General features: G+C 36.2%; 1 protein-coding gene across 7 annotated transcripts in view; it reads left to right on the top strand.

Annotated features, from left to right (window-relative positions):
• Window positions 1–13,017, top strand: part of LOC112322249 (sodium channel protein type 9 subunit alpha) — a 134,780-nt gene that overhangs the window by 101,224 nt on the left and 20,539 nt on the right. For all 7 annotated transcript variants that reach the window (XM_045187350.3, XM_045187348.3, XM_053918748.2 and 4 more), the window contains 2 exons: window positions 2,556–2,673; window positions 12,807–12,961. In XM_045187350.3, coding sequence (XP_045043285.2) covers window positions 2,556–2,673; window positions 12,807–12,961 — 273 coding nt within the window. The remainder of the gene's footprint in view (window positions 1–2,555; window positions 2,674–12,806; window positions 12,962–13,017) is intronic.

Genomic DNA, 13,017 nt, shown 5'->3' with positions numbered 1-13,017 from the left:
AACTTATGCTTTAATAAGTGTTGAATTTAAAGGCTGAATAATTAGAACTAAATTGTATATATTGCTAGGACATGAACATAACTATATATATTTATATATAAAATATTATACATGTGTATATATCTATAGAGAGAAAATCAAAATAGTGTGAATACTTAGTCATTTGCAGAAAAACATTGAATTTATAAAAACATTCTAAACTTAAATTTTCAAGAAGCCAAAATAATTTTTCTTGTAATACAAATTATTTGTAGTTCATGTTAAATATTTTTCTAAGTTCTGTTCCAGTGAAGAATAACATTGACATAAAATCTGAACCACACTCTGAATTTAAGTGAAAAAATTGCTATAAAAGCTATGGGGGGAAAATGGGCTCAATGACAAGATACACCCCCATAAAATCATCCTAACACTTACTTGCTTATAAATTAACTTGGCATAAGCCTTCTTTATTAATGCTCTTTTAAACAGAAAAAAACATTGAGATTGAAGATGTTTTCATTGATTCAGGCTAAGTCAGAATTCTGCAAATTAGAAACATTTTATTTAAAATGTTGTTACCAGATAAAAAGATAAAACATTATACCTGTTTCCTAGTTGTCAAAATTTTGGCTAATAGCAGGGAAGGGCTTTGTGTTCTTCCCATTGGCAGTTTCTCCCACAGCTTTGCCTCAAAATAATTCTTTTTGAATAATTCTTTTTCAGAGGTGAAGGACTTTGTTGAGTCTCCATGGAATCATAGTCTTTTCTTTCGGTTCCCTGGTGACAATTCACTTGTATCTGAGAGGTCAAGACTAAGGACATCAAGTAATTGTAGTGTTTAGATATAGTTAATAAAATTTTTTTTGTGGTAATAGGCATAACACAACATATTAGTAATTGTAAGTTTTCCTTCGTTTCCTGGATTAATGTATGTATTATAACCTTAAAGTCTTACAGAATATTCAGCCATAATTAATTTCTATTTCCTTCATTTTAAAGTAATTTTATATGAATTTAATCAGTTTAAATTACCTGCTTTTAGATGAAATTTCATACTGATTCTGTTCATAACTGATATTATTACAACTCCTTGGCCTGGCAAAAATAATGTCTCCATGCCAACATAGATTACAAGTATTAATTGAGTATTCGTAATTCTTTAATGCCATTATAAACAGAATTTTGCTTACATCATTTGTTATTTACAATACTTTATCAATGCCTTTTTCACTGATGTTGAATACTGTGTAGTAATTATAGCACTGAGAATTTAATGTGGTACCCATAAACAACAATTTTAGCTTCCAAGTCAATTTCTAAAAATTGATACTTTACATCGGGTCTATGATATTAATGTAAATTAATAGATGGGAGAATTAATTTAACTGAAATGAGTAATTCCTCCTTTTTAGCACTTTTCAAAATCTGTTTAACAATTCTGAACAAAAGTAAAACTATAATCTTAATATGAGAAGTGTGTGTTGTAATAACTAGTAGTTTTCAATATTCACATGTTACTTAGCAAATGAGAATGAAAAATGATCTTTTCCATTGATGTGCTGCTCTGCCCTCATGAAACAATAGTAGGAAAAATTGACAGTTTTGCTACGATTGCTGTATGTATTTTTTTCTAAAAATTTCTGTGTATGTGTATGTGTGTAAATACCATGTTTGATCCCAACGTTCTGGTGGGAAAATATTGCTTGTGTTATGATCAATTATATGATCATAATGACAATGAATTCGTTCCTCTCATGTGTCAGTCTGCCATGTTTAATTCCATTAAATCTTCATTTCCAAGTTTGCATGTGGTGCTCACTTTAGTACCCAGTGTCTCTTGACATTATATATAATACTTTATGATCTTTCCTACTGTATTATACTATAAAATTTCAGTACTGTACTCTGAAATTTTATACTAAAATGGGTGGTGTTGAATGAGATCATTACAATGGTCTTTAGTGTTTTGATTCCAATATAATATTTGACTTTTTTTGCTCTCCATGAAAGACCTCTATCTATATCATCCTGATACATATTCTGATATGAGATAATAGAATAAATATGTTGGTATTTCATTTTGCACTAATTTCTTTTTTTTTTAATTTTAAGTATCAACATGTTTTTTTTCTGCCAACTGTTAGATCTGACCTTCCAGTTATCAGGTGCTGGCAATTTGGCACTTACATGCTATTGCTGTTACGGTCCTGGTTGTCCTAAAGTAATAATTATTGTTACACACAAATTTCCATTAAACATAAAGCATAATAAAAATCCAGCCAGCACTTTGCAAATGCTATGGTGTAACATCAAAATATGACCTTATGGTAATCGTGTCTAAATGCTTGTTAGCATAAGAAACATAATGAAATTTATTTTCACAGGATGTGTAGATAGACCAAGCACAGATGCATTGTCAGGTTACTTGACCTCTGTGTTTGTTTTTTATGGCCATCATACTGTTAATATTTCTTCATTACAGTTTGCATGACTCTGATTAATAAATATGGCTTAAATGCAAGATTTGAATGAACTCTAAATGAACTACCTGGGGATGGTGAATTTCTTTCTAGAGACTGAGCCCATCAAGTTCCTCTGAGTGCAGCACAGTTGATAACCCTATGGCAGGAGAAGAAGAAGCGGAGGCTGAAACTATAAACGCAGATGAGCCAGAGGCCTGTTTTACAGAAGGTAAGAGAAAAATCAAGACCTGGGTTAGCCTTCATTTATTAATGTTTTGGGTTTTATCTTAAACCTAATACTTACCGGGGGTTGTTTAGTAAAACAGTCAGACTACTCCACTCCATGCTGAGTCAGTCTTGGCTGTGTGACCAAGGGCCAGTCATTGGAGCATTCTAAGCTTCCGTTTGCATCCTTATGATACTCTACTAACAATGATTTACAATAACAATGTGTTATACTGTAAAGCACTCTACTTACTGTACGATGCTGATGCTTTTCATTTTAGATCCTTAATCCATGTTCCCAACTCCATGGAACCACTAGAATACAATTTAATGGGATAGATGGTACTACTGTCCCTTTTATCAAAAGTTAAAGCTATGTGCTAACTCTCAGTTAACCATTTGATGCTGTTGGTCGCCGTCTGTCTCAGCATTCTTCCTCTGCTTCCTTTCAGAGGGCACCTTGTACCTGTGATCTTTTACATCTCTGAGTGCGGAGTTTCTTCCCTCATTTTTGTCATGACTGGTTTTATGCGCATCCCTTACATAATGGTGTCCCCCACATTTTGATGCTTTGTTACCTTCTTATTCTCTAGCCCTAAGGTTTCATCCATGTCTATAGCTCGAACAGCCATTTCCATATCATTATTTTTTCCGCCTTCTGTCACTCTGGAGTTCTCATCTGCCTGCAACTCCCATTACTTGTTGCCTGTAAACATCTCAAATTTAAGAAGTTTAAAACAAACTTTAGTGGTTCCCCCCATACAAACTACTACATCCTTCAGTCTTCATCTCATTTAGTGACATTGTGATCTATCCTTCCTCTCAAACTAAAGTCTTTGCGTCAGTCCTCACCTCCTTCTTTCAGCCACAAGTTCATCACAGAAACCGTAACCTGATGGAAAACTCTGGACAGTGTGCAAACCCTCCAGCATGTTCTGATGTGCGCCAAAATGTGAGAACCACTGGTGTGCAGGATAAAGCCTGAAGTCTTTAGCTGGGCATGCAAAGCCTTTACTTTGGCCTCCATCTCTCCTTTTCTAAGAGTACCTCCTTTCATTCCTTTTCATTTTCTGCCTAACTGAATTTCTTACTACTCCTGGAATTTTTCAGGGACTTTATTCAAAGTAGTAAATTTAAACTCGACCTATAAAAGTATGCAGTTTTTTCTAAGCAAGTACTGTGTCATCTAAGTAAAAACACAAACTTAGAGTAGGGTCGCAATACTATACAATAATAAAGAGCACACGATTTGAAGCCTGATAAACGAGTTCTACTTGGCCTACTGCTAACTCCCTGTGAAAACTGGAGCATATTTTAAAATCTTATCCCTCAGATACCTCATCTGTAAAGTGGTTAGAACAACCACATCCATATCATAGGGATGTTAATGAGATTACATGCAATAACACATAAATTAATTAACACAGTATCTGTTCTCCTTCTCCTTTCCTCTTTGTTTTTAAAGTATTTTGTTAACAATCCTCTGTAGAAGCTATGATGGTATTACTAGTAATGGCTCACTATCTATTCATGGGCTTGCCTCAGCATCAGTAATTTTTGTAGAAATTATTGACTTACTTTCATTCTCCAGGACTTTTGTGAACAGTCCCCTATAACACTCATGCAGTAAACAAAATGATGACTACCCAATAGAGATATCTACAGCTACTCTGAGTGTAGGAGTTTTCTTTGAAGACAAGCCAGCTGATCTCATTGTGAGAGGGAAGCAAACTATAGCACCCAACTGATAGAAATTTTGTGTTTCTGCTGTACCATAAGTAAAACACATAGAGCTTTTTTTAGAAGTGTTCATGTTAAAGAATTTTATTATATATTGCCTGTCTCTTAATAAATAGAGTAGCACCATGTAAACTTTTTTCTCCTGAAATAATAATTCTTATTTTATTAGAGTAACAGGATTTTTTAAATTTTCTCAGTTTCTATAATTTACATCACTTTATTTTTTTAATTTTTATTGTTATTCAATTACAGTTGTATGCTTTTTCTCCCCATCCCTGCACCCCACCCCAGCCGAACCCACCTCCCTCCCCCACCTCCACCCTCTCCCTTGATTTTGTCCTTGTGTCCTTGCCCACTTCTTTCTAGTTATCCTAGAATTTTAAGTCAGGGTCATTCACAAAGTGGGTAAAAACAATCTTGGTAACATCTGTACAAACTTAAGTTTATGTGGTGCCCGTGTGTCCTTTTTGGGCACCATGTAAACTTAAGTTTGTACAGATGTTACCAAGATTGTTTTTACCCATTTTGTGAATGACTCTGACTTAAAATTCTAGGATAACTAGAAAGAAGTGGGTTTGTCAACCAAATTATGGCTTCAAATCAGAAAAAAAAAGCCTTAGAAAAACTTAAATCCCCTACAGCAAGTATTAATGCTGAGCTATTTCAGACTGTAGGTACAGTCTTACTAAGACACATTTTACAAAGGTTATTTTAATCCTGCAAACCACTAGTGAGAACACTTATGTGATTATTTTCAGAGTATTCATAATCTCTAAATTGAGTCTAGTATATAGCAGATGTTTTATACATGTTCAGGTGAGCCCTGGCCTTGATCACTGTGAATTTAACGAGGGCTGAAGTTTCAGTTGTACCGTATGAATATGTTCTAATGTATGGCAATGTGACTTAGTTAACAATACTGTGTTGTGCACATGAAGCTTGATAAGAGGGTAGATCTTAAATGTTCTCACCACGGAAAAAAAGAAGAAATTGGTAACTATGCGAGGTGATGTGTATGTTAATTAGCTTGATTGTGGTGATTGTTTTACAATGTATAATTAACTCAATTCATCAGGTGTACCCATCAAACATATACAACTTCCAATTGTCAATTACACCTCAATAAAGCTGGGGGGAAAAGAGAATAGGCAAAATCTATACAGATAGAAGGGAGACTAGTAGTTACATTTATGGAGTACAGATTTGGAAAAGGCATGAGGGTGTTTTGAGGGTGCTGGAAATATTACATTGTGACCCATGGGGCTATTACTTGAGTATATTTATATGCATTTAAAATTTGTATACTGTACTGTGGTGGTCCCCAAACTTTTTGGCACCAGGGACTGATTTCATGGAAGACAATTTTTCCATGGACCAGGGGCAGGGCAGGGATGGAAAGCCACTAGATAAAGCTTATTTGTCACTTGACACTCACTGGTAGGGTTTTGCTATGAGTCTGCAAGCAATTGATTTATTATGGCCTCGGTGCAGTCAAACCTCTCTGCTAATGACAATCTGTATTTGCATCTGGTCCCCAGCACTAGCATCACCGCCTCAGCTCCACCTCAGATCGTCAGGCAGTAGCTTCTCATAAGGAGCACGGCCTAGATCACTCTCATGCACAGTTCTCAGTAGGGTTTATGCTCCTTTGAGGATCTAATGCCACTGCTGGTCTGACAGGAGGTGGAGCTCAGGAAGTAATGGAAGCGTTGCTTGCTAGTCCGTCACTCACCTCCTGCCGGCTTCCTGGTTCCTAAAGGGCCATGGACCACTACCAGGCCATGGCCTAATGTATATACACATATCTATTTAAAGACAAGAAATTTACTGAGGGAACACACATCTCTCAGTCACATCACTTGACGCAGCTGTGCCCTCCTAGAGACTTTATACTCATTGGACTTGCTGGGCTATGGAGAAGTAGAAAGGAAATGGGGTGGGGGGTGGAGTAGGAACCAACTATCATATAAATAGAATGGTCAGAGAAGGTCTTCCTAAAAAGGTACCGTTGGATCAGAGACCTGGAGAAAATTGAACTGGGCCATGTAAATATATGAAGAAGAGTATTTTAGGCAGAGTGATGAAGGCACATTCCTTGAGATGGAAATATGTACAACACTGAGAAAAATCAAGAGGCTAGTATGAATAGAATAGATTGAGAGATGAGGAGAATGGAAAATTTGAGGTCAGAGACATAGTGAAGGCCAGATCATAAGAGCTGTGAAGGACATTAGAAGCATCTCATTCCCAAGTCCCACAAAATGCTGTCATAAGAGTGAGTGAGTGGATAGCAAGGGCAGAAGTTGGGCAACTTCTTCGATGTTCCTGCAGTAATCCAGGTGAGAGATGTTGGGAGTTTAGTGTGTTAGTATTGGTGATGGTGAGGGCATGAGATTATGAAAATATTTTAAAGTTAAAACTGAAGGGATTTGCTGTTGAATTGAATAGAAAGAGGCTGTGAAAGAAAGAGAAGGGTAAAAAATGGAACAAAGTTGGGGGCCTCAGAAACTGGAAATAAATAGTTGCTACATGAAGACTTCAATATGAGTGGTCTTGTCAGGATGGGAAATTGGGAACTTGTTCACTTACATTGGAAAGGACTCTTAACCAGCTCGTGATTGGTTTATAGGAGCTCAGCTAGAACCAGGGCCCATTTACAGCAGCATTTGCCCTCCCGAGACTTTTGTTACCTGAAAGGTAGCAGAAAAATCAGAGGAAGTGTGAGAGTTAAATCAGTGAAAATGAAGAATGCTAAACTGATTTTGTCGTTCATTATCTCATATCCATTGATCCTTTTCAGCTTCGTGGCTATCCTGTATTATTTCACATCTGGTTCATCCTCTTCACCTTCCTTAGTTCTGTCCCTTCAGCTTGATAATTCCAGACTCCAGCCTCCTGCCTTAGGTCCTGCCCTGTTCCTCACTGTCCATAATTCTGTGTGTCTTGCCACCCTGTAATTATGAACCTGACAAGACTCTTTGATTTTGCTTGGTTTCCTATTGTGCTTGTATTGGATTATACAATCAGCAATTTATAAAATCAGGACCAGGGTGTGAGATGGAGACCCTTTTGTCCTTAAAATAATGTATTTGCCATTAATTTGGTAGGAGAAGCCAATTCAACTTTGCCCCAAAATGTTCCATGTTCATCAACTTCTTATAAAATAACTAATAACTACTTCTAACTTTAATAACACAATAACTAATTCCCTCGTGTCTTTTACTATAAAGAGAATATGGACAAAACACTAGTTTTAAAGAATTAAGACATTTTAAAGAAATTTTTAAGAGGTGGTGAAAAAATGATTGATTTTTCTAATGAATATTTTACATTAATTATACTGATCATGCTACTATGTTTTTCTTAGTGGGCAGTCTGTCTTGGAAGAGGTCAATGGTTTCATTATTATTTGAGAGCATTGGTCTGACGTGATAAGACCCAGTATAAACTTTATGTTATGGATCACGAGAGCAAATTAATGAAACCCTCCAAAAGAAATATTGTTTACCCTCGGGGATCTATTAAAATGTTTGAGAAGTTCTCTGTTATGTTTACATTTAATTAATAGTCGCTTTAAAAAAGAAGGTGTGGTAATGTTGCTAGCCAGCTAGGTTGGAAATCTCTTGGGACATACCTTTGCAGAAAAGCCAGACAAGCAATTGAGCACTCCCACCTCAAAAAGAGAGAAACTCTCTGAGGGGTGATGAATCCTGAGGGCAATACTTATGAACCTTCATCCCAGATAAAACGTTTACTTACTTTTCTAATTAGAATGCATAGTTCCTTTGCTTGCCTCAATCATGAAGAGTATTTCTCTTCAACTTTAAAACAGACAAAAATGAATCCCAGTTAGTAAAATCTTCAAAACCAAGGGGATAACTTTCTCCTCTGGTAATTATACTTGAGGCAGATCGATTCTGTTCTGCATGAGACCTTTATTTTTATGTTTAAGATAAATTCTATAGTTTAAAACATTAATATAAAAACAAATTCTGTCTTAAAGTTTTCCAACCTTTCTGGTATTTTCATTTGCCCTGAAAGAGACATCTGGGAGTCAATTTTTGGCCCTGCCCTTTTACTATTTTTCCACATCAATTTATAAAATATTTTCTTTACTAATATATTTGAGATATAAGATAATTATTTTAAATACAATGAAGATAAATTCTTCCAGATCTGAGGTCATGTTAACTGTAATTAACATTGGATAAGTGAAGTCAGGTATATATTTTCCATTCACCCTGTTTTTTTTAATCCAATCTTTTTGTAAATTCTAGAATTCAGAGAGATCTGACTTTTTCACATCATAGTTTTTAGATGATTTTGAACTCTTTTCAAGGGGAGAGATTATGTCTTTAATCTCAGTCAACTATATATAGCACATTAAGCTATGTATGTGAGCAGAAGAAAGGGCAAAACAGACAGTTTACATTCCCAGCTTAGCCATCTGGGAACTTACAAGCTTCCAGAGAGAAACATCAGGAACATATAAAGTATACATGATAGCAAAAGCAGCAGAATCTTAGGGGAAAACCGCGTGCTACATTTCTATAAAGCTAGAAATTGAAGTGCGAGGATCCGCCTCATGTGAGCCTGGGTCAACTAACTAGGCTCATGCAGAATGTGAGAGAAGCCGGGAGACGTCGTGGGGAACGTGTGGTGCATAGGGGAGTTCCAGTATCGTTGTCTCGGCACAGACACTTCATGATGGTGTGAACTTATCATTGATAGGCTCAGTAATTGTATGAAATGTATTGTTTTGTAGAAAAGAAAATTACTTTTTAAATGCCTGGCTTACAAACTTCTGAAATCAGGGTCTAAAAAGTGTTCTCTCACCTCCTGCCTTCGTTTCAAATGAGGTCTTCTTTTATGTAAAAAATTTTAAGAGAGGAAATAATTGTATTTCCTCTATTTTAAATTCTTTCATTTCTTCAAAGTTATTCCAGCTGTTTCTTTTTAATCAACTTTAATTTATTTCATTTAATTGTTAAATTTTTCAATCACTCTCTTCTGGACCTCTCTTGGTCATGGCTTAGTTCGAGGGTCCTTCATGAAATCTACTCTTTGACTTTTACTGAGGCCTTCTCTGGTGCATCCCTCCCACTCCTCCATCTCTGCCCCCATCTCCTCCAAGGCTTTCTTCTCTTTCACTTGTCCCAGTGGGGTGCAAGTAAATGTTTAACCATCAGTTTTCCAACAAAAAGGAAGTATGCATAAGTACATCAGTTTATTATAAAGTTTACTGATTTAAAGGCTATGTGTCACTCAATTTATGAATAATAATATAAACAGCATCCTTTATTATACAATCCATATAGATCATTCTTACAGAATGCTTTTGTTAAATTTTGCCAAATTTCATATGTATTGAAACTCAGTGATGGCAGTTGATGAACAAGCATAGATTTAAATGGAATGTTGGTTGGTATTTTCAAAGATGTTAATCAGGGTGGTGAAAATGAAACAAAGAAGCTATATGTGAGAACTTGACTCATTCATCAATGATGGAGCAAACCTTTGCTAAATCAGATAATAGAATTTGAATAATGAATGAGTATTTCCTAAATTTTTCATGCCATTCAGTGTAATGGTTACAAACGTGACAGGCTTTTACTGTTTTATCTGTTTTATTAACATTTTCTTCATCACTTTAAGTCTTCTCCAGAAAATTGAGGCGTGCAGATTTATAGCATTTGATGACTTTTGTGGTGTAAAGATTCCCCATGGATGATTTAAAACTGCTGATACGACTTCCCTAAATGTGGAGCTGGGATGAGATGCACAGTAATCCAAGAGTACAACAAATTTCCACTCTTGAGATAAAACAAAAAAAATAGTCTCAAGAGCATAGATAATAGTAAAATGATTAGAAAGTGATTATGTTTTCAACATTTATTACCTTTCTAAAGCAAGTTATAATTTTAAATTTATACAACTTAGTTTTTGATAATGGCTGCATGTAATAATGGGCTAACGATTTAACAACATGTTATCAAGAGCTGGTATGAGCTCTTGGACCTACACCACTGAATTCTGCCCCATAATAGTGCTGTTCCAGAATGTTTCAGAGGTGACTCTTTTTCACCCTAAATAACATTTCTGTAATGACCTCACAAACTGTTCTGACCTCAGATAACAGAAATAGGGCAATGATTCCTACATATATACTTTTCTAGATCAGACTTTTTCTCTGAGATTCAAATTTACACTTCCAAATATCTGCAGAATATCTGTATTTAGAGGTTTCACTGGCATCTCAGACGCATTACCGCCAAGTCAGCTCCTGCTCTTGTAGTCATCCTGGGCTCCTCCTCCTAGTCATATCAGAGCCAACCTAATTCTACTGATTCTACCTGCCAAATATGTATTAAATCTGTTACTATTATTCTTGCTTTGCTAAACCAGAATTCTAAATGGTTTTTTGGCTCTGGGTCTTTCTTTACCTCCACCCCTCCTTTTGTTGTCCTTCCAACTTCCCCTCCACACAACTGTTGGAGACATCCATTTAAATTGCAGTTTGCCTTGTCATTCTCTGCTCACAGCCCTTCCCTGGCTCCTTAATGTTTTAGGATATAGACCCAACTCCTTAGTATTTATAGGATATAGACCGAACTCCTTAAGGTGGGTGAAATGCTTTCTGTAATCTGATCAATTACTCTAACCTTACCTGTACTTCTTGTGTACACTCTGTATTCATCACAATTCTGAACTGCTTGTAATTTCTATGCACAACACATTTTGCTGCCTCTTGGCCTACAATTCCACACAACACTTTTTGGCTAGGACTTGATTCAGTTCAGGCTCCCTCTCTTCTAGGAAGCCTCCTCTGCCCTCTCCTTCTCAACAAGCCGGGGTAGGTAGACTTCTTCCATGCTACCAAAATAACCCCAGTCGTTCTAGTTGTCTATCAGGCTATAGCCATTTATTTCTTTATCTGTCTGCCTAAGCAAAACCAGAAATAAATTCCCCAAGGCAAGGAAACTATATACACAGCTAAGTATACAGGTGATACTTAATAAATGCTTAATGGTGAAATAAATGAACTAACCTAAAATATTTTAAATAAAATATTTTTCAGTTTTGTCACGGCAGTGTATTTTACATGTAGGATTCCAATGTCAGATTTGTTCTTAACTTAGAGTGCTTGAAACAGTTTCATCTGCATCTTCTAATCAAGATCTATTTTTTATCTTGATTTTTAGGACCTTCAACTAACTTTCTTTATATTACTTCCAATGGTGTTTCTCAAAGGGTTTTTCATGGAGGAGTTGAAGCTGCACCAAACTGCAGACTAGATACATTAAGGAAACTTTATCTTTCAGCAGAGAGGATCCAGAAATGCATTTTTGTCCTCATATTATAGTTCATTCATTTATTCATCAAATTTAGTGTTCATTGTGTATCAGGATTGCGTATTAGGATTGTATTAGGATTTCAACAACAAAAATGTGGTTTAAACACCATAGAAGAGATTGACGAGAAATCAAGGAAATACAGAGTACAAGGACATTCTAAATTAGAAATAGCTGACAAATATTAAGAAAACATCATGGAAAGTTAGGAGAAGGTAGCACTCAAGTTGAATCTATTTGAAGCTGCAAGTATATAAGTGTTAGAAATTATTTGGTTGAGGGACATTATAGAGAAGTCTTTACATTAAATAGCGCATAAGGTCTGTCCAGAAAAATTCAAGCCATTGTTAATATAATGAGATATTAATATAATGACAACAGTTTGTGTGACATTGATGTAACCTGGCAGCCAAGAAGAGTAGACTGGAATGTGCATGTGTGGACAATTTCACTGTACTAGTCAGTGGGGGTGGTAGATGCCACTGAGAGAGCTTGTGTACTGTGTGGCTGTCGTATTCAAAATGGCTGCACAAGTAGAGCAGCAAATGTGCATCAAATTTTGTGTTAAGCTTGAACATTCCTCTGTGGAAACTATTCAGATGATTCAGAAGGCTGCAGCTATGGGCAACTGGTGATTGGCAGCTTCATCACAACTCACGCAGAGTTTCTTGGTAAAACATCAAATCCCCCAGGTGACTCAGCCTCCTTATAGCCCAGATTTGGTGCCCTGGGACATTGGGCTTTTCTCAAAACTAAAATCACCTTTGAAAGGGAAGAGATTTCAGACCATCGATGAGATTCAGGAAAATATAACAGGGCAGCTGATGGCGATTGGGAGAACTGTGTGAGGTCCTAAGGTGCCTACTTTGAAGGGGACTGAGGCATCATTGTCCTATGTACAATGTTTCTTGTATCTTGAGTCTTCTTCAATATAAGTGTCTATTTTTCATATTACATGGCTGGATACCTTCTGGACAGACCTTGTATTTTAAGTGTTTTACTAATTCTGAATATCAAGATTTTATATGCATGTCTTTCTTGCCAGGTTGCGTACGGAGATTCCCTTGCTGCCAAGTTAACATAAACTCAGGGAAAGGAAAAATCTGGTGGAACATCAGGATAACATGCTACAGGATAGTGGAGCACAGTTGGTTTGAGAGCTTTATTGTTCTCATGATCCTGCTCAGCAGTGGTGCTCTGGTAAGTGATCTGACACCTCAAACAATAAATTGATTGTCAGTACTTTTAATAAATGA

The sequence above is a fragment of the Desmodus rotundus genome, chromosome 2, assembly GCF_022682495.2.
Source record: "Desmodus rotundus isolate HL8 chromosome 2, HLdesRot8A.1, whole genome shotgun sequence".
Classification (NCBI taxonomy): domain Eukaryota; kingdom Metazoa; phylum Chordata; class Mammalia; order Chiroptera; family Phyllostomidae; genus Desmodus; species Desmodus rotundus.
This window is presented reverse-complemented; position numbering and strand designations above follow the sequence as displayed.